Source organism: Cryptomeria japonica, chromosome 6 (genome assembly GCF_030272615.1).
Source record: "Cryptomeria japonica chromosome 6, Sugi_1.0, whole genome shotgun sequence".
NCBI classification, from domain to species: domain Eukaryota; kingdom Viridiplantae; phylum Streptophyta; class Pinopsida; order Cupressales; family Cupressaceae; genus Cryptomeria; species Cryptomeria japonica.
In genome coordinates, this window is record NC_081410.1 from 142,130,683 (window position 1) to 142,153,717 (window position 23,035).

Below are 23,035 nucleotides of genomic sequence, written 5' to 3' on the forward strand. Positions count from 1 at the left end.
GGCTATCCCGGCGTTCAATCCCCTGATGAAGCGGTTTACAAGAAGTTTCTCATCCTTAAGATAATCTACATATGGCAACAACTCAAAGAATTTACTCTCATACTAGGTTACTGACAAGCCTTTTTGTTGGAGATCATGAAATTCGTCTATACGACGCTGCCTGAAGTGCTCTAATAGGTACCTCTCCCGGAACCTCTCGGTGAATATCTCCCAAGTGAGTGTATCAGGTACAAGTCCGCATTTGTACTCTTCCTGTCTCCACCAGGTGGAGGCTGTCTCTCTCAGAAGATGAACTGCAACATGTGCTTTCAGGTTGCTCTCATAAGAACGCAACGCAAATCACCTCTCAAGACTCAGAAGCCATGCCTCGGCCTCTACTCCATCTGTAGAACCTCCGAAGGATGGCGGTTGGAGGCGCATGACCTCCCTGATGAGATCCCCTGGATCTCGACGACCCCTCTCAAAATAGACTGGCTCTACCGCAGGAGGTGGTCCTGGCATATGCACTGACTCTGGCTCATTACCACCCTGGCTCTCTACAGGAATCGGAGCTGGGCTCCTGCTCCGTTCTCTATCAACAGATCTATGACTCCCAGAGTCATGACTCCTAACCGGAGGGTTCTCTGCAGGAATCCTTTCCTGAACAATGCCAATAAGATTCTGAATGGCTGCTAGAAGGTCACGGTTAGGTTCATTTGGCTGTTCGGGAGGTGCTCCTGGGTTCTCCTCTGGAACCGATGCCTCCCTCTCTTCCTCATCGTGAGCTAGGCGCTCACGTCTAGGACCCCGTCCGCGCTTGCGAGCTTGTCGCGTCAACGGAGGCATCCTAAGAGGAAAATAATACAAAATAATTAATTTATTTCTTTTAGAATTAAATTTATTTAAATGCAAAATTCCATTTAACAAAATAATTTTTAAATAAATTTAGGGCGAAACGTAAGTGAGTAAGGCTCCTAGTGTGGAAACCTTGCTTTGATACCAAAATGTCATGCCCAAAATTTAGGGCAAAAACGGAACAATTTTTTTTTTTTTTAAAAAATACTAATTTAATTAATAAGCACACTCTTGCGACAAGCATTACAGAAAATTCCATTAATAAATTCGAGCTCATTTTGAAACGAACGAAGCATCGACAATCAGTTATATTCTAATTGCGGAATAACCTACTGGTTTAAATTTTATCTCCAAAAGATATTTAATTAATAGTTTTATTAAATTAAACATACTAAAAATATTAGGAGAGACATTTTAAAATTTATTTCCCACTATGACTATATAGTCTTAGCAATTTTATTTAATTTCTTCTTTATAATTTTCTTCCATATCTATATTGTGTACATATAAAAAGTACATATATACATATAGATCATGCATATATTTTGTATATCAATAATTTAATTTCTTAAATCAATTAAACTCAAAAAAAAACATACATATATATTCATATATATATATTCCCATATATATATATATGGAAACATATATATTTATATATATATTCTACTTATATATCAATATTTTAACCCTAACCTCCTAAATCCATTGCAACTTTCTAATTATTATCTCTTAATTTCCCCAACCCTAATTAGGGTTCTAAATTCTTATTTAACCAATACCCAAATCCAAATTACATATTATTTTTTTGATCTTAAAAAAAAACTAAACTTCCCTAGCCCCTATCGGGCTAGGGTTTTACCCATTTTCTTTTTTTTTAACAGGCGAAGAGCTCATGGCGGGCCGAAGATCCTACGGCGGCCATGTCCGAAATAACTTGCAGGTCGTGGAGGTTATTAGGTGGTGGCTGGCCGCGCGCACCACTATGTGAGCGCACAGTGGCGCCGCGGCACCACTGTGTGGGCACACAGTGGGCGCCGCTGGCGGCACCACTGTGTGGCCACACAGTGGCGGCCGCGGCCGTCCACTGTGTGCCCACACAGTGGGAGCCGCAAGCGGCTCCACTGTGTGTGCACACAGTGGGCGCCGCACGGGCGTCCACTGTGCGTACACACAGTGGAACCCGCGGGGTCCCCAACATAAATTTTTTTTTTTAAAAACATTAACATTTAAATATATATATATATATATATATATATATAAATATATAAATATATATATTTATATATATATATGTATATATATATAAATATGTATGGTATTTACAAAAATTAACATGTGTAAATAACAAGATAAATTTAATTCCAAATAAAATTTATATATTTTTTTTAAAAGGGAATTATTACATGCAATTTTTTTTACGCTAATATAATAAAGGAAAAAGATGACCTTAAGATAAAACAAAAATATATAATATATATATATATATATATATATATAAATTTAAATGCATCTAAAAAAACAAACTTCTAAATTAAAGTTAACATAAATACAATCTAAAGTATTCCACAAAGATTCATTATTCGTTTTTTTTTTTTTTTGTAATAAGAAATCCTTTAATATTTCTTTAAATAAAATATTCACATAAAACAACTTTTCTTGCTATCTAAAATACTTAAAAAGCTTTCAGCTTAAATAAACTTCTAATTTGACTTAATTAAAAATACAGGTAAAAATCTAAATGAAAACAGACTTTTTATTTCCTTCATAAAACAAGAAGCTTTGCATGCATCACTAATTTACTTTTCTTTTTCAATTATACTAGAAGTAAAATCAAGCCATTTCTCTTTCTTTAAAACATCTCTAATATATACTACCAAATTCACAGAATGTTTTCTCTGAACAGTCACAACAATAAGACTTCAAATCTGTAATTACAAAATTACAACTTGCTTCTCTCTTTTTTTTTTGAATGAGGCATTTCTTTCACAACTACTCTAAAACAACATCTGCAACTGAATTCAAATATCTTCAAAATTCCATCTTCTGAATATCTTTCATGAATTTCTATCCTCTTTCCTCTGGATTTCCTGCATAATAGAAAACACAAAACTGACCACGGAGTGCTCACCTCCCAGCCTAGGCTAACTGGTAGCCACCCCCGAGCTCGGAGAACCAATTCCTAGACGGGTATCAAACAGGCAAACACAAAGAAACACAAACATACAAATATTCCAGACACATTCCCAACCTGGCTTTCACAGCACCACACTCTGGTGGTGAACATTTTCAAAGGGTGGTAGTGGACCAAATACCCTGAGGAGAATCTGCAAGTATGTAATAACAAGAAAGCCACCTCATGGCACAAATAAAAATATCAAATCTCAACCCCATAATCCTTATGCCCCCCAAAGGCATTCTAGCCTTATATCTAAACTTAAGAATAATATTAAAGAATTGCATGGGATTAGCGAAAATCTGGCTAACGCCCTAAAAAACATTAAGTAGTTCATTTTCTATTTTTTGTCTGTTTTGGCTGGCCATTGCTGGTTTTGTGGGGCTTTTTTGCTGGATTTTGCTGGTATCTATGCTATTTTTTTAGCTGTTTTTTCCTTCTTGTTTCTTAATGCTCTATTTTCTAAAGGATCTTTTGTAAAGGGTTTCGGGGTCCCTTCAAAACCTGCTTTTACCGTAATAAAAAATAATGTCTCAATTTGATGGTTGGAGGTCAACCTAATCGGGAAAAAACCTTGAGAACCCTATATAAGAGAATTTCTCTAATTTACTTTTACATCCACAATTTTATTATCACAAGCATTCGTTATCAAGAGCTATCATCATCAGACATTCATTGAACCATCGAGGAAAATTTTCATCCCACCATATTCTTCAAGATCTAAACACTATGGAGAAGCAAATTACTTCAATCTTCATGCAAGTAGGTATTTATGATTAGGTCATTCATGTCTTAATCATGTTATTGCATTAGCACTTGTGATCACATTCAAAGAGCATTGCATCATCAACCTACAATCATCTATAATAGATCTAAGATATAACATTCAACATTTGATTTCGTATTTCAATTCAATTTCAAGGGTTAATTCCAAACCCAAGGTTTGACTTAGGAAAGTCCCTATTCCCAACATCTTTCTCTCGTTTCCAAGCGTAGGTAACAAGTTCAGGAGTTGTAAATCTAGAATTAGGTAGAGTAGATAGAGACAATTAGATCCAATTTTTGCAAGCATGAAAAGTAGAGGATAGGGTCACTCCACACTTCTTTGTTTGACTAATTTCCCATGAAGATTTTGGGGTAGATTCTGAGCAACAATTTTGGTTCTAGAAAGATAAATTTCATCCATATCTGACATTCTAAGGACAGGGTCATTCAGAGCTCCATTGACCCGCTTTTTTAGGCTCAGATTCTAGTCACGGGTTCCATTCATCTTCCTCATCTCATATTTGTGATTACAACTTCATATCAAATCTACAACTACCTATTAATGTTCATTTATGTCAATTTTCCATCTTAAGCCCTAGATCTAGCTTTCAATTTTCATGATTTTAGTATCCAATTTAACCCCACAAAAGGAGCCATCTAAAATAATTCAGCATTCATCTCTTGAAAGTGAATCTATTGATTTCATCTCCTTAGTTGTGAGGATTTGTGCGAAACAAGTTTATTCCTTGTTGATATAGCTAAACTAGTGAATCCCTATTTCACCACCTCACACCCAGATTAGATGGATGCATTGCCATATTGCATGAACTATTGGTTGCATTGTCACATTTTGTAGAGTCTTATCACATGGTCACACCATGCATACCCATATCATATTAAATCATTTTCTCTAGATTAATATAAATTTTTGTAGGTTTAGACATTGCACTCATACTACAAAGGATACATGAAGAATTCAAGAATGATTATTACTTTATATCAATCTTATGTTCTTTTTATGAGTGTTTCAATATTTTCTTTTCATGTTGATTAAGAATGTTCCTTTACTTTGAAATGCATTCTCATGTGTTATTTCCAATTTAGTTTTGTCCACACCTTGATGGGAACATCATTAATGCAATAACACATTAACAAGTGTCATATCCTAGTGTTAAGCTTGACCCATATTTATATTCTATTTCACCCTATTTTCGCCATTTTCTATACATTTTCCAATTATTTATCATTATTGTACCCTCATTCACACTTACTCTAATGCATACTCACTTTTGTGCATATTTGCTTCTTGTCACAAAATTATCATTTTCCTATAGGGTGAAGTGGCTTGGGATTGACATGGCTTGATCCCATGACATGTAAGGATCAACCTAAAATCCAAATCATTAATTTCAAATTTAAAACTATTGTCCTTCTTTGTTGGTTGTTATAGACAAACTTAACACTCATATGTATAACATGTCACATGCTAATGACATTTAAAAATATTCAACACATAATTAATTCACATATATTAAAAAGAGAAAGTCATTAAAACACACTTTCATTTCTAGAAGAATATCAAGAATCAAATCTATATTTGCATACACACCATTTTTATGGATGAATGTTGTCTTCACTATCACTCATCTCTTAAAATCTTACTTCTCCAGCGATTGACTTAAAAAACATGCTTACATATTAAGCTAGTTAACTTTCTAATGATATTCCTAAACACCATCTTGATAAACTCAGATATTAAAAAAAAGATGAATGAAATTACAAGTGTACACTTTGACAAATCAATCTGACACACTAGATCAAAGCCACAATGCTTGAAATCAATTTTATAATACCTAAATTTCAATCATTACAATTTCTTAAACAATTTCTAAAATTGCACATGAAACTATCATTGATATGAGGACATAAATTTCTAATTACAATGAATCAATTCAACAACATATCTATACTATTCTTCCATCATCAATTTCAAAAACTGTATACCTTCAATCCTTTTATTTAATTCCTACATATTCCAACATTAATTAAGATAATTATATACTTATTATTTGTTTCTTCACAAAATTCCAAACCATGGACAGCGCGTGGTTTGCCAAGTTAGCCGCAGTTGTTAATGCCCACTCACGTCAAAACACTTTGTAACATATTTTAATGTGGGACCCACCAAAACTATATTTTTAGTATCATACACTTTTATAAAGCGGACTTCAAATTTTATGTAGCGCGAGGTAATATCTTTGTAAAACTTTATAACTGAACTAAAAACACAGGAAAAACACACCTGATAAAACTGGGCAGTTATCGAAAGTACAAGTAGATCCACAAGGAGGATAAATTTTCAGGCCAATTATATCAATCGAGTTAAAATGTTAGCTGATCTTTCAAGCTGATGCGAAAATTCGTGTTTAATTTGGTGAAGTATTGCCTTTGAAAGTCTAAATGTACTCATTACGGTATTAAATTTGTCCACAATCTTTTGATGCTTGAAAGTTACGGGATTCTTTGGTTTATGTGCACTTAATCGACTCCAGGATTAATTTCTTTGTGAATTTTGGTAAAAATCGAGGACATTTGGGCTATTTTAATAGAGTTCTGGCTGCTTCTTTGGCTTAAAACCTTGGAATTACAGAAGAAGTCTGGAGTCTTTGGAAGGAATTGATGCTACAGGCGTTGGATTATGGCAGAGATACGAGTATGCTGTCATTTTTTGCACTTTTATTTCATGCAGTATGATCTAGGTTTTCTTCAGCTGTTTGAAGTCATTTGAAACGCGCTTTAAGATTTCAGAAAGCCTTTCTTGATTGAAATAGTAAGCTATAAATGATGAGTTTTCCAAATCCAAGATAATCTGGTGAAGGAAAGTATTTTAGCTGTCAAATTTGTTAACGTTTTGGCCAAATTTAGCAAGATCAAAGAGCCCTCAGTCTTTTAAATGTCCAGAAATGAATCTCTTGTCTTAAATGTCACCCAGAAGGGATATTATTGTTTCAACAAATATAAGAGAGGGTTAGGGTTATATTGTAATCTAGTTAAACTGTGAATGCATTATTCAACAAAAGTTGGCAAGCCGTTGCAAGCAGAAATTTTATTTTAATTTATTTTTCTTAGTGGGAAGGACGATTAAGGTGGAACCATTGCTGATTCATTTAAAGGTGGTTGTTTGCAGTGAAAATTTTACTGTTAGTTTGAAGAAGCGGTTTTGAGACCTTGAACTTTGGAAGAGTAATTCCATGTGGTTGTTGGTTAACTTGTTCAATTTTTGGCATTTATAATTTGCTTTGGAAATCTTGGGTGAGGTTATGGGTTGCAGTGTTAAATGAATGTTTGAGTATTGTTGAGATTTTAAATCTTGTGGTTCTGGAGATGATGGCATCATTTAGGAGAACATTATCTCCGTCAACACATGAACGTTCCCTCCAAAATGGAGATATGTTTTCTGTTTCATCGCCTTCACACAAATTTTCATCTCCTTTGAGTCATTCCTCTTCAGCTGACCTGCCGACTACAGCTTCTGTTTTCTCGTCAATTGGTTTTCTACCAGTTTGGGTTGTGGTTTCGTATGTTCGTGCCTTTCTAATTGGCATTCACCCATCAAAATCAAGTCGGTCGTCAGAGAGATCTAAGGCAAAAGTGCAGGTTTGGAAGAGACCGTTGCTTCATTTTCTCCTGTGTTTTGTTCTTGGGATTTTAATTGGATTCACCCCTTTTAGCATGGAGAGCTTTTCTATAAATCTTGCCTCCAAACACCAAGATTTTGCATTTGAAACCAAGACAACAGAAGGGACAAATCTCCAGCAGGAATTTAGTCAAGTTGGAAACAGGGGAAGGACAATTGAAGCTATAAAGATAGAGAGCACAAATAATTTAGAATTAGAGGTTCAGCAGGAAAAAGAAGCTGATGTGTTAGCTGTTTCTAGTAAGAAGATGGATTCTTTGGTTGGAATATCTCCAGTTCGGATCTTAGATTTTGTTCCCCGCAAATTGCTTATTGTTGTGACTCCAACCTACAACCGTGCATTTCAGGTATTTTATTTGAATAGGCTTGCTCACGCTTTAAGGCTTGTAGCACCACCTGTTCTTTGGATTGTTGTTGAGATGCCTGCTCAGTCCATGGAAACAGCAGACTTGTTGAGGAAAACGGGAGTAATGTATAGGCACCTTGTTTGTGACAAGAATGCGACAAATATAAAAGATCGTGGCATTCATCAGCGGAACACAGCTCTTGCTCACATAGAGCGGCATCGGCTTGATGGCATTGTGTACTTTGCAGATGATGATAACATGTATACACTGGAGCTGTTTGAGCAACTGAGAGATATTAGGTTTGACATACTCTCACTATCTCATCTTCATATCTGTTTATCTTCTCTATTATGTGCCTTTGCAAATTTCTTTTTGTTCTAGTGTTTGTTTTTGGGCTAAACTTTCCAATTTAGATATTACAGCATTTCCCAAACTTGTTTTTGTAGGGCAATATGTACAGGTTAACATTGAAAAATGATGTTTTTTTAATTCATTCAACAATGTGAATACAAGGCCTTAACTTTGTTTTTTCTTCGATTTCATTTTATGATGAGAAGAGGGAACATGAATTCAATATATTGATAACATAATTGCTTATGTTCTTCCCTCTCTCTTCGTTGTGATTTACAAGTGTTTTATTGTACTTGGAGAAAATGCATATTTCCTTTGTGCATGTCTGAAACATTCAACCAAAACATGTTGAGTGATGATGTAAAATGATTTCTGTTATGCAGTTCTGTAACACAAAATTTTCCTAAACATTGACCATTTAGGAACTACCTTTCTGTGCTCTCAGAATTGATGAATGACTATTTTATATGACTAATGGAAATGAAAATAGCAGAGAGGGACAATTTTTTAATTTGTTCATTTTATTTTGTTGTCCCGTTTTACTCTCCTTGCAAGAAAAGAGGGACCTGCATTAAACATATTATTAAAATTTTAGAAAGTGAGTCCCCGCTAGTAAACATCATTTCAGATTTGACTGGACTCTTTCCCAGGTATTCAGTCCTTCAACATATTCATAGAAATATGATAGCTGTTACTAAGAGTTTATCAACTATCAGGTTAAATCCATCTTTGCAGTCAGAGCCACCATGTATTTTTTAAAATAGAAATCTCTGGACTTTGAAGGGACTAGATTCAAATCAAATAAGAATTTGTAAAGATGTCTATCCTGTTTGATGTCAATTTTATTACTGATAGTTGTGTGTTGGTTGCAGGTTTCTTTATACCCAACTTGAGCTTGAGCTGTTTTCTTTATAATTCATATGGTCTTTTCTATTTAATTTTTATTTTTGCATTGAAATTATCTGTTTCTGTGCTTTGGCTTTTGTTCGATCCTGCCCATCATTTCTAATTATTGTTATATTTGGCTTTTAAGTTTTCATTTCTATGTTCTGTGTATGAGCTAGCACTTCACATAAATACCCAAATCATGCCTTTAAAGAGCTCATAGTTTTGAGGTTATGTATTAGCATTGGCTTGACTGGTGTAACTTCTCCCTCACATCGAGAGATTACAAGTTACTTGCTTCAAGTCTCTTACCACACTTCTGATGTTCATTTTGGTGCAGGTTGTCTTAAGAACTTTACTCTTTTTCTCCATTGATCTACATCTTCATTACAAGAAGTGTGTTTCCTTTATAGTTGTAACCTCGTATTTGCTTGTTTTTCCTTATGATCTTCCTCAGTTACCATTTTTTTTGTTATCTACCTGTTGCCAGATTTTGATTTCATGCTTTCCTCAACAGCAATTTTTAACTCTTTGGTTTGCTTTGTAATCAAGAGACACAAACTCTGCTTTCTAATTCGAGACAGTTGTTTCAGATGCTGCAGTTATTTTAATTGTCTCCTCTACCCTATTACCAGTCCCCCAATTTAAGGGATTGCAGCAAGCTAGTCTAAGCAATAATGTTTTTATCTGTGACATTGATAGTGCTTATTTTTTGCTACTTAACATCACTTTACTTATAAACAAATTCAGGATTATCTTGAATGTTTTATGGGGATTTTGATGATTTGTTTAACCATATAGCCGTCCTTTGTTCCATTATTGAACAGTTAAACTGAAACGCTGAACAATGTCTTGTTTAGATTCAGGAGGACTCCCATTTGGCTTTATTATTAGTTAGTTTATTCTAGTTAGGTTGTGTGATATGTAGCTAGTTTCTCAGAAAGAAGAATAAAATAGATATTAATAAAGCCAGTCAGGTATACTGTATGCTTGGTCATTCTTTACAACAACCATACTTTTTTTTATGTGGTGGGGTTTTGCTCTAGCTTCCTGTTTTGTGTTTATACTTTATTCCTACCAAATAATTGCACATCATAACATTGCATAACTATTTTTTGTAAACTTCATATCATATGGCATTTGTTAATCTGAATGCACTTCTTTTTGACCTTTACACAGTATGCAATTTCTGACATAGTTATTATTCTATTTATTGTGAACTGCTGCTTTGAGAATGACCCATGGCATCATCCTATCTTTAAGGAAGCGTTGGACCCTCACTTTCTCATCTCATGTTGTTTTGCGGCATAGGAACACTGACCTTACAAAGTCTCAAATTAGGATTGGATCTTCTTCCCCTTGTGCCTTGACATCCTCTCATTTCGTGTTAGCACCTTTAGGTGCCACTGCCTTTGCAAAGTCCTCTAAAATTTGCATGAATTACCTGACAATATGAAGTGTTTCTTTGAATTTATGTGGGTGCAAGCATTCTAGGACAGTGACTAAACTTTGTAAATTTCAATTGTCAAAGAAAATTTGCAGAGGAATGTTATAGCCACAGTTTGAATTCTGGATCCAACTCTGAAATTTAAATAATGCATTTGTTTTGCAATATACCAGGGCTAGTAGTACACATTGGGCTGGTATTTATTATTTTTTAAGTGACAGCGTGAAGTGTGATCTGCAGGCGTTTTGGTACATGGCCAGTTGGCATGCTTGCTCATAGTAAAAATAAGGCAATCTTGGAAGGTCCAGTATGCAATGAAAGTCAAGTGATTGGGTGGCACACAAATGAAAAAAGTAAAAAACTACGCAGATTTCATGTTGATATGTCAGGATTTGCATTCAACAGCACCATTCTTTGGGATCCACAAAGGTGGCATCGTCGTACAAAGGAGCCTATTAGACAGTTGGATACAGTTAAAGAAGGATTCCAAGTCAGTAGTGTTTCTTCTTAGATCCATTATCATTCATCTTTTTCAAGTTTCTCTCCACCTCAGTTGCATGCTTAAATTTATAATTATTGTTTTTAAACTAATAATTCTCTTCCTTCAATTTGATTGTACTTCTCTCTTTGTGCTTAGCATACCGACCTTGTGTGCACATTAATTTCTAGGCAGAAATAGATGCCCTTTTTGCCCCCCACTATCATGTTGCATGGTATTAATATATCTAACAGAATGCACTGATTGGCATCTTCCTGCAGGAGACAAGTTTTATTGAACAAGTTGTAGAAGATGAAAGTCAGATGGAAGGGTTGCCAAATGGTTGTTCGAAAGTCATGGTTTGGCATCTACACTTGGAAGCTCCAGCGCTAGCATATCCTTCAGGGTGGATTCTTGAGAAAAATTTAGATGTCATTGTTCCTTTAAAAAAGTAGGAATGGCTTCCATTGGGCTTGCACCGTGATCCTTTGTAGCTTTTGACCTAGAAGGCATGTTATCTTTTGGGTGCTTTTGTTATTGTCTTTGTTATCCAGAGTCTGCACAAAATTCTATTAGTTGATGACTTTTGTTTTACGAAATCCATACATACTTGTTACTTTTATATGGTTCTATTATTTCTAAGTTCTTGCTGCTCTTTTTGCTACAGGGTTATGGAAAGGATATATGTTTCACTTCTGGACGGAGGCTGTTTGCAATCATCATTTTTTAGTAAACCTTGTATTCAATTATATTGTGGGTTTTGGAATTTGTAGAACTGTAGCATTAGATTCTCTTCCCTCTCTTCCTTGAGTTGAGCTAGTAATTGCAATGTAAAGTAAATACTGATTATCATGTCAATTTCAAACTGCTTTGCTTGAACACACTGCCAGTTTGCACAGTCTTGCTGAATCTTGGCATGGCAATCTGGCGGCTATTCAAGCATACAATTTTGCCAAATTCTTAGCAGTCAGAGGATCATTATACTGGAGATAGTTGGAAACAGGGCCATATCTGGTCTTTGGGTGAAACCAAAGCCTCATAGCTCATTTCCATTTTGTACACTTTTTTAAATTATTCTATTATTAAAGAAAATAATGTAGCACGTATGGGAAAATCAAAGTGTTAGGTATTTGGTATCTTTGACTGAGAAGCATCCAATGATAATTAAGTCTGATTAGTTTGAAGGCATTACTTGCAGATTGGTAAAGAACATGGTTTTACAAGTTTTTGCAAGAAACACACTGCGAGACAATAGTTAAATTTGACAGAAGGCTGTGTGCTAAAAAAAAAAATTTGCTGCACTGCAGTTGGTAATCAATTTTCACAGTAAGTCTGAATTTCACTTACCACTGTTTATGTGCATTAATGGCTGAATTGTTTACTGTCAACAAAAGTAGTTAATTGATTTGCAGATTACAATGGACAATTGTGATTGAATAATATGCAGTACTGGACGGAGTGGGCAAGGTCCTTAAAAGTATTCTCTGAAAATATATTTTCTGGAGAATTGCACTATTGCTTTTCATCATCCATAAAGAATCTTTCATTTTGGCAAAACCATATAATTCCATTCTCGATTTGGAGTTGTGAGTTCTCAAATATGGCCTTATATATTTTCCTTTTTAACAGTCATTTAACATGTAGGCTTAAAATGTTGTGGTAGTTGTTTGTTATTTTACATAAGGAATTTCCTTGATACACGAGTTTCTATCATATTAAGAACTTTGTTGGACAATTTTCAAACTTTTTGGAGCCATATATGAAGTATCATTGACGTATGCATCAAATTGTTCAATGAGCTCAAGTAAAGATTGTCAGGTGAGATATCTGGTGAAATGAAAAAGCTTATGTCATGCCGTGGCTGACATCTTTGATTTTTTAGCTGAAATAAACACCACTTGCAATCTGGAGTTCTAGTGTGTATCCGATAGTTCTGTGCTTATGAAACATTTTTAGGAAGTACTCTTGGAGCTAATTTGGATTAGATGTACATGCTATATTATTCAGATTTCTTTCTGGATATTGAAAATAGCATCAGTAAAGTTACATCCTAAATTCATTGATGATTTCTTTCTGGATATTGAAAATAACAATGGTAAAGCATTCATCATAGACATTGATACATTGCATTATACTTGAATTGAGATTTCACAAGAGAATTGACAAACATTTTATCAAAATTCAAATGCTTTTATCAATCATTGCCAAAGATGACATAAATTGTAAATAGAAAAGTTAAAACATAGAAGTCCATAATCAACTGGCCATCATAATGTCCTGTGTCCAGATAAAGTAAGAAAATATATGGCTGTCCATAATCAGCACATGGTAGGTCTAAGACTAAGAGTCTAAATCAAGATCAGAGCTACAGTCTTTGTCTGAGTCACTATCAGTATGAGGGGCTGCCTCCTCAACCTATGGAACCCCAAGCAATCCTAGAGGTGTCTCATCCTCCTCAACTTGCATAGCATCTTCAGGATTGACATCCCAACATAAGGTTGGAGTCTGACGATACTCGAGAGTGGCAATCTTGTGTGAAAAGCTAGTAACTTCTCTGATCGTCTAGAGGTAAGGTGCTTCCTCTTGAATAATTGGATGAAGCTATATGTGGACCAATTCCTCTTTGTAGCAGAGGAACTAGACCAATTCCTCTTTGTAGCAGAGGAACTAGACCAATTCCTCTTTCACATGTTGTTTACTCTTTAACTAGTTGTTTCTTCTTTTCTTGTTGCTCTTTTCCTATTTTGCAAATATCAAAATGAGTGTCTTTTTCTTCCTTTTGTTTGTTTTATGCATTAGATTAGGGTTTGTTATATCTTAATGTTTATTTGGGGTCTTGGTGGGGTCAGTCGAGCCTCTATTGTAAATTAAAAATTTGTTATATTTATTTATTTTGGACATAAAAATTTTGGGCTGTCCCCTCCCGGGGATAATCAAGGGATGCCTACATGTCCCTTGGCTGTCTCGGGGACAATCGGGGGACGCCTAAGTATACCCTAGCTGTCCTGGGGACAACTGGTCATCCCCTACTACCCAACAATCGTCCTCGAAATATCCTTTGTGTTTTTGCCAAAAAGGGGATGCTTAGGAAATGACAAATTCTCGTCCCTATGCCCTCGTTTCGTCCTCAATATGGGTACAAGGGAAAAAGTACAGGGGTTGCGTCCTTGTGGAACATAGCCTGCAAGTGAATGCACTTGGTGAGGGACCTTCGGAGATCATAAAAATAACAAGATTATTACAATAGAAGCAGCATGATATTGGGGAAAGAAGACAAATTGTGGTTGAAAAAGTGGCTCAAAAAAGAGAAAGAAAATGAATGACAAGTACTTGAGGTATCTCACTTTGTGGTCTAATGAATAGGTCCAAAAGAGTGGTTCCCATCTAAGTCTAATTTGTGAGCATTGTGCTAAAAATTCTTAGATACAATGTAAGATATAGGAGGATCATAGAGATGTGCATGAATTTACATCAACCAAAAACAAATAGATTTTTTTCCAAGAATAGTTAGGAAAAAAATCAATCTCTTTGATTAAAGCTCATTTAAAATTTGATTTTAAATAGAAAGGTTAAAGGGGGCTTTTTAAAGGAAAAGGTATGGGGGCTCTTAGAGAGGAGAAAGGAGGAGGATATTATTTTTGTAGAGTGGAACTCTTGGAGAAAGAGGAACAAACCAATTCATATTTTGTGAAGCAATACCAAAAGAACAAATACAAACATTTGAAGTCATCATAATTTTTCAATGTGTGTTTTTGTTGCTCATAATTCCTTTGTGTTTTCGACTTTGAAATAAAAACATACAACTTTGTGCTCTCATAATGCATTAAGGATACTTGTATTAAATACGAATTTTTGGATGCAACGACAAGGTTGCCATTATTTGTTTCCCTATCCCTGATTTCATCTATTTGAATATAATTATTTATTTATAGAGATATTTTTTCCAATTGAAAATTTTATTTTCAACATCTACATTAAATTTTTTCCCTAAGATGGAAATGTCAAAGTTTACTTGAAACATGAAGGGAGTTTAACCACCAAATAACAGTTCTTCATAATGACTATGCCAATCAAAATCCATGTTCTATAGATTTGACTAATATAAAATTGCCTTAAATGTAAGGAAAGGGAGGGGATCTTGAAAAGACCTAAGTTTCTTATCAAATAATGGATGTTACCTTGTTAGTTGGTGCTAGATAGGCCTTAGATAGGGTTGGTTGGATGATTGATTGCATGTATACTTTTACGTGGCATGAGATTTGTCATTTGGGGTGTTTTATCCACTGAGATTCATGAGTTCCACTTACTAAAGCATTTAGGGTTTATATATTACCTAGCATGTCACAAAATTTTCTTAGAGTCAATGTTACATGGGTGACATTTGTCGATGACTTGAGAGATGAGGCTAGTTAATAACCTTCCTATCCTTCTAGTTTCTTTGGAAGCATTTTTAAAGGTGGTATTAAAAAAGAAAAGGTGTTATCAAAGAAGCAACTTTTGATTACAAGGATATGTTTAATCCAAATAAGATTAATGGAATAAATGGCATCCAACAGTAGCTAGGAAGTAATGTACTCACCCTTTCCTCCCCACCACACATATTTATTGTACCTTCCTTGAGTTGTAATGATGCGTGTCACATTAAGTATGCCTCTTCTCAACTCTCTTCATTGTTTGGATGCCCTTTTAACTATAAGGGGCATGAATGAATCTATTTACAAAGTGGAGTGTGGCCCAAGAAAAAGTTTTACCACAATGACATGACATTTGGGTGGAATAAGAATTCATATTTTCTTCATTACATTCACTCTAGACTTTGTAGCTCTTTAGCCCCTAACTCATTTTCCCAATGTAATCGTGAAGGCATTAACTTTAAACCAAGTCCTCACTATATTGGTGAGCAATGTAAAATTGTGAAATAAAACTATTATATTGTTTATTATTTGTTAATATATTATTCAAATTTGATTGTTCTATGACAATTATTTGTTTAGTTGTATAAATGTTTTATAACGATTAGAAAACTAAATTTTGGAAATCTTTATACGTGACGTTATTTTAATAAAATAATTATCACATAAAAATCACATTTTTTATTAGATAAATACTTTTTGCTCAGAATTATGAATTAGATAAAGGAGGGTTTTGAAAGAGTCCCAACAACCTTTAATAAAGGTAAGAACAAAAATAGCACCGAAGCCTAGAACACAACAAATTATGTCATGAAACAAGAAAATGAAGGACAAATAGTAGTAGACCACACCCAAAGGATTGCCTGGAAGGGGCCAAAAAGGAACAAGAAACATGTTAAGATTAGGATGTCTTGAATCTAGAGTGATCTAGAGAGCTTTTAGTATAACCACTAGATTGTTTCATCAAATTGTTAATACGAAAATCCTTATTATTGCCATTCTTTTTTATGATTGTTTACCCTAAATCACAAAAATTCAAAGGGGCATATCATTAACCTCTTCTGCAAAGGCTTCTTACTTTTGTCAATGCATTTGGATAGCAAAATATGAGATGAGTGTATTCATTGACACATTCCCTACTAGCTAGCTTTGAGCTCTTCTCATTCATGACATGTTAGGAATAAAATTGAAGAGGAATGCACAATAAAATTTATGCAAAATTAAAAAAATAAAAGTAACACAAAACATAGACACAAACATACATGGTTCACCCAATATGGGCTACATCCATGGAGAACCACCTATCCTTTTTATTTATCCAACAAAACAAAGTGATACAACCTACAACACATTTGTTGCAACTTCCTTTTCTCTCTATCACAATATCCACACACAATCATAATACAATGCCCTTATAAAAGAGTGTTGTCTTCTAGGGAAAGCAAAGCTAACATAACCTCTACCATCAAACCTATGACATTATGATGAAAAATCTAGATTTATCACATAAAAATAGCATTTTACAATTTAAACAAAAAATTATCTAAAATTTGGCTTTGGGGATACTACCCCTGAACGCTTAGCCCCACTGAACCACAAACGGGGATGGGGGATAAATCCCCCCTTCAACCCCTCTAGAATGAAATGGGCTCCAAACACAACTATGAAAAAAACCCCAAAAAATAGACCTTTGACAAGATTAAGCTCCATGACCAAAAGGTCTCCCATGATCACTTCACGAAAACTTGTCAAAAGCTAAGAAAAGTTAAGATTTATAGCTCTTGTTTTTCTCCAAACATAAGTCTTCCTCAATACAAAACAACAAAGTGACCAACCTTGACAAGCTTGCCACCAAATTGATGAGTCTTCATAGACAATATTTTGCACCCTTACCAAATTTGGATGAAAATGTATTAACAGGAGGTACGAAATCCACAAGGACATTCACACAAAACCTTGCATAGACCAAGTGTTTCCTAAATCTAGTTACATCATCAATAGCTATTAGCTGACCAATAGCTAGCAATGTCCTCAAAAACCTTGTCCATCGAATATTGCAATGCAAGGCAAGGCAACTCACCCAAAAAACTACCGTATTGGAGCATTCCTTTTCTAGATCAAAACTCAACTCCCACTTTTTTGGAAGAGCCCTAGCTTTACCCAAAACCCATGGACCATTGCTAAGAATCTTGACACAATCCTCCATGGACAATAAAAAATAAGGAAGAAACATTTTACCTAGTAACAACCTATTCACGGATCTATTTTCTCATAAGCTTATTCTCTAAAAATGTCAATGTTTGGCCTGGCTCCATAGACCTTCCCAACAAGAGAATTCAAAATCTGCAAATAAGAGATCTCATCCTCCCTGGTTGATGGCCAAGGAGGAGCCTTAGAGAGGCTCTACGTACCTTTAATAGCTTCAAGCCACAATTTTGAAGGAACCAATGACTCCCCAACAAAGGAAGGTATCCAAGGAACCAATGACTCCCCAACAAAGGAAGGTATCCAAGGAACCAACTCCTCACTCAAAATAATACCCACCCTGATCACAAGCAAAGTTGCATGGATACGGATACGGATACAAATACAAATACGGTATCGGAGACAGATACGGCCATTTTTTAAGACCCCCAATATGGATACGACTGGATACATCATTCATAAAAAACACACATATATTTAACACAATTTTCTGAGTTATTCGAGGATATTTTCGTTACTTCAAAAGACATATAGACACATAATTGCTACATAAATAATTATAAATTGATTTAGCATTCTACGATATGCAAAAATAGTAGAGTTGCATTGGAAGATAACCCAAAAGATGGGTCACTGAAATAGAAAAACATTTCATTTGTCTTTCTCATTTGGTGTAGGTTTTGTTTAAAAATGCATGAATGAAGTTTTTTAAAATTAAATTTAGGAAGATTTACGTCAAATTTTTAAAAAATCAAATCACATAGTATCTATCATGGTTGGAAATCAAGCTTTTTTGGGCATGCGTGGGGGTACAATATTCGACGTGCATCCGAGCTGTATCGGATACGTATCCGTTTCAAATACGGGAACGGATACGGGGATACGCGTTCCCAGGGTGGGACAAAGGAGTTTCTGGCTACTCTGATCACAAGACTAGCAAAAGCCAAAACTGCCCTATCTCCACTCAAACATAAAGGAACACTTTCAATGAAGAGCAAGTCGATGTGACAAACCCTCTTTTCAATTCCTACAGTGGATATATGCAGTAAATCTTTGATGTTGATATGCATAATATTTTAAATAAGTTGAATTTTAACTTCCATTGTTGCATGTATGGAAAAATTTGCTGCTAGGTTTAAGGCTTATAGATCCTTATGCTGTTGAAACCAATTACCTTAATTCCCCTCACACAATAAAAACGTGTTAACACATTAGATGGAGGATGTTGCTCAACATAAATATTGAAGTTTATTGGTCCTTATCTGTACAAGTAATACATCTGCAAAATGTTGTAGGATTATGCATAAAATCTGCACAGATGTATTTGAATGTGTTGTCTTCACAAGCTGCAAACCTTTCATCCTCATAACTTTTGTGTGCTTACAATTAAGTTCATAATGCACCTTACATTTATATATTGTCTCATTCCCCAACGACTGATTCACTTATTACTGACTTCAATGGTTACAAAACCAGGCACAAACCCAAACAAATTGGCACAACTTTAGTATTCAACTGCTGTCAAAATAACTTGACACTTCTTATCCAAAGAGTGGGAAGAGTGGGATGTTCCAGACATTCTTTTATAGTACAAATATAAAATTATGTTACATTTGAAAGTTTACCAATATGGAACAAATCTAGCAGTGTATGGGACACTTACATCCATCATATGGTATCTCTTCCCATAAGCCAATATAGTATGTGATAAACGTATTTAAACAATAAACCTATGGAACTGTAGCTCTAAAATTGCAGCCATCCAAGATCTCAGCCATCAAACACATTAGTATACTGTAATATGAAATTGTATTACTCTATGTGACAAGATTTCCACTCTAAGAAAAATATTCCTCTTCTGAAACTCTACAAGTTAGATCACTTTCCAAATAACAATATATTAGATTTCATATAAATTCAAAATCATATAAAGTTCATAAGGTGCGTTTTTTTAAACACAATAAGATGACCAAAGGAAGCAATCCTTCTGGGACTCTCAATTGGGTAAGACGGCTCCTTGCTTATCATGCTAAAATAAGATTTGACATATAACTTTTAAAAATTATAAAGATTAAGTGAAGTCATGTTGTATTCTGTAATTATTGCATGCATACTATGTATACTAGAGAAGACCGTTATATCTAATGACCGTGTGTTATTCATTTTCTTACATACCAACTTGTTGTGTAACATAACATTCAATCAAATAAAAGCACTCGTTAGAAAGAGTAATAAACCGATCAAAAAAAAAATTCAGCTTTGTTTCAGGTGCTTTAAACACATTTGTCACTATGTTTCTACTCCAACAACACACTTGGGGTCAGCAATGTAACGAGGAAATCATATTGCCAACTATAAAAAATCCATTAAGATTGTATAACTTATAAAACCGATTTCCATACAAACTAAGCATTATACATTTAAATGCTTTACCTGACATGGATTTCAGCTTATGGTTAAGCTATTCAAAGTTCGGACATGTAAGCAGATCTATACACCTGAAAATATCCATTATGTGGAAAGACCATAGCATATCTAGGGCTAATCATCCTCTGGATTTACCAAACAGAGCCAGCTCCACAATCAATCAAAAAAAAACATCAGGGATTGCTGGGGTCTCACCAAGCAAATATTACAATTACTCCCCCTTCGGTCAATTTGTTGCATACTGTCTATAAGATGATATTAATCGAAATAGAAAGCAGAGGAACATCCATGACGGTAGATTAAAATTCTACAGCTAGGTGCACAGAAGTCACATCCAGTAATTTACACATTAAACATCAGGAGCTGTTAGAGTTTTCCCATCTTTGGTTAATTATGATAGTCCATAATAACAATAGAAAAACAATCCTATGCATTACACTGGCTTGAACTAAAGATGTTATGACAATGGAACTCTCTTTTCCAGCACATCTATGCATTTGCAACTTGTAACAACTCTTGCCATGAAGTGATCTTCTCTCTGGGTTTGCCTTTCACAGATCCCGATTCTTTTTCTTTTGTATCAATCTTCTCCCACCCACTGAAAGATATATACTGAACACCTTTTGTTCGTAATGCTTCAAGCAGGCCCACCCTTCCAGGATGTGAAGAGTGACATCCACCTAACAAACTGACTCTGATATCCTCTGAAATGCTCTCAACCTGAAAGTCAGAGAAATTATGATTAGTTATACTTATTTCATATATATTCGATCCTTGTAATTTTTAGACACCAAACATTTTAATTTGTCTTAGAGTAAAAGATGAGAGCTAGGATTCTCTTGTCATACTAAATCTAGCACATAAAATTTGGCTAAACAGTAGAACTAAAGGTTAATAAAGGTCATAGCTATGCTCTCCAAATTACCACTATTTTCCTGCATATATTATTACAGGGACAACACAAGATTTGCATAACTAAATGCAAAACAGAGATGAAGAATGTAATATAGGTGCCATTTTCTCTTTAATGTATTTTTACCTATAAAAACGTTGGGATAGAAATCAAATAGAGATTAGTGTTTAAAATTTAAGCAAATACTAATACTAGGCAAAATAATCATAAAAGCCCAGAAGATTTTGCAACAGATGAATCTTGCATACCATTTAGCAGTTAGGTTTTCAGAAATGATGCAACTTTAGAATCAAATCCAAGATTAAAAAAAATACCTGTTGACACCCTACGAATCACTCGGGAGATTTTGAGGATTCAACCTAGTGTTTCCCAAGGATGCATCCCCTGCCTTAGAACCCCTGTTTCCTACAAGAGACGTTTTGGGGATGCAAGAATGTCAAGGAAACATCCCCTCCCTGTCCCCTTTCCATGCAAAAAATAGGAAACGTTTCCAAAATGTTCCTGAATGTGCAGGGTATGTCAGAGGATAGCTAGCCGTCCCCTACGACCCAAACATTTTAAGTTGAATTTTAAAAAAAACACAGTTTTAAATATAAAAACAAAGGGATGGGAAAGCCCACAAGGATCCCCCCACCCCTTTCAAGTTCTAAACAACTTAACCTAGTTCACCTATCAAAACAACAAAAAAGATTTTTATTTAATCATTTTAACATTTGCAAAGGGCCTCGGGCATCAAATCCACTAAATTAGAGGTAAGTTCCAATACTCTCTGCTGCAAAGAGGAATTGTTCCATATATTACTTCATCCAATCAGTTAAGAGGAACAATCTCACCTCTAGACAATCAAAGAAGTTGGTGTACATAGTGCCTTGCAACTACAAGATCAATAGACCCCCAAATATCCTAGGACTCTAGCATTACATTGGGATGTTGATCTTGAAGATGCCATACAAATTGATGAGGAGACACAATAGGGATTGTTTGGTTCCATTGCTTGAGGCAGCACATTATATTGGCATTGACTCAGACTTGAGCTCCGATTTTGACACAAACCTATCAGTTGCATTTGCTGATTAGGGACATACATATATTTTCTATGATTTGTCATTTTATAGTTGAAACTTGCAGCTTTTGGACATTCAGTTAAAATTCTTATTATTATATAATATATATGCACATTGACAATGAAAGCATTTATATTTTGTTAATTTGTTTGTCAATTCTCATGTAAAATCTCAATTAAAGTCTAATGTTTTCGATGAATGCTTTATCAATGTTATGAATATTTGAAATTTCTCTATATTTTTTAAAATTTCTCTATTTTTTTCTAGCAGTCCCTTGCCATCCCCTAAAAAAAGGCAAAAACATACCCCCATGCCATATTCGAAAACTGGAAACTTTCCGAAAAATTGTCCAACTTTCGACAGCCATAAAATATTAAATGATTTTTTGTCTCGTGTTAATATATAGAACAACAATTAATTATCATTTCACATCATAGGCAGAAAATCTTTAAGATCTTGCTTCATACCAAGGATGTCTCGAAGCAGTAGAAATCTTTTGTTTGCATGCTATGCTGTTAAGGTTGTAATTTCTAATTTCCTACGATCTCTTTGGTGGAAGCTAATCTTAAACATGTGAATGATTCTCTAAGTCCATGGAACAGAAGGTGTGTGTACAAATTCTAGTACGGAAGGAGATTCACAATAGAGGAGATCGACATCTCCTATGGAAGGTCTTCTTTGCTATCATGTTCGATGTAAGGTTATCTATGAGAAAATATTTATTTTTTATGTATTATATATGATGAAGGTGTTGACTCTTGGTGTCTCTTCTCGTGAAAGTTATTCTCCAACAAGTGAATGATGCTCCAAGGTCCTGAACAAAATTAATTTGTTAAGATTCTATCTACAATTTCTGAAAAAATCCATAGTCATCAATATTCTTTCCACTTGAGAATCATTTTTAAGTCTTACGATCTTATCATCTAAATTGAGTAAAAACGTTATTGGCTTGATAACCTTACAAAAACAGATTTTTAATTCCATGGAAGTTAGGGATTTAATAGTGATCAAACCAAGAAAAACAAGGGTATCAA

At 34.7% G+C, this 23,035-nt stretch overlaps 2 protein-coding genes across 6 annotated transcripts in view; one reads left to right on the forward strand and one right to left on the reverse strand.

Moving 5' to 3' along the window:
* Window positions 1-6,003: 6,003 nt before the first annotated feature.
* Window positions 6,004-12,164, forward strand: LOC131061575 (probable beta-1,4-xylosyltransferase IRX9H). 2 transcript variants are annotated; one of them, XM_057995328.2, is made up of 5 exons: window positions 6,004-6,488; window positions 6,963-8,118; window positions 10,743-10,992; window positions 11,262-11,489; window positions 11,648-12,164. In XM_057995328.2, exons 2-4 carry the CDS (start codon window positions 7,160-7,162, stop codon window positions 11,433-11,435), a joined length of 1,383 nt encoding a protein of 460 aa, XP_057851311.2. In that variant the 5' UTR covers window positions 6,004-6,488; window positions 6,963-7,159; the 3' UTR covers window positions 11,436-11,489; window positions 11,648-12,164. The 2 variants fall into 2 exon arrangements, with proteins under 2 accessions (XP_057851311.2, XP_057851310.2); XM_057995327.2 differs by having other exon boundaries at window positions 6,004-8,118.
* A 7,676-nt stretch (window positions 12,165-19,840) lies between these two features.
* Window positions 19,841-23,035, reverse strand: part of LOC131061576 (NADPH:adrenodoxin oxidoreductase, mitochondrial) — a 138,443-nt gene continuing 135,248 nt past the window's right edge. For all 4 annotated transcript variants that reach the window (XM_057995331.2, XM_057995329.2, XM_057995333.2 and 1 more), the window contains one exon: window positions 19,841-20,744. In XM_057995331.2, coding sequence (XP_057851314.2) covers window positions 20,514-20,744 — 231 coding nt within the window. In that variant the 3' untranslated portion in view covers window positions 19,841-20,513. The remainder of the gene's footprint in view (window positions 20,745-23,035) is intronic.

What these genes read in the sequence shown, in the direction of transcription:
- LOC131061575 (XM_057995327.2), top strand. Translation starts at nt 7,160, where the DNA reads ATGATGGCATCATTTAGGAGAACATTATCTCCGTCAACACATGAACGT. An exon ending in GAGCAACTGAGAGATATTAG is followed by an intron (nt 8,119 to 10,742) that starts GTTTGACATACT and finishes TGTGATCTGCAG; the next exon opens with GCGTTTTGGTACATGGCCAG. An exon ending in CAGTTAAAGAAGGATTCCAA is followed by an intron (nt 10,993 to 11,261) that starts GTCAGTAGTGTT and finishes ATCTTCCTGCAG; the next exon opens with GAGACAAGTTTTATTGAACA.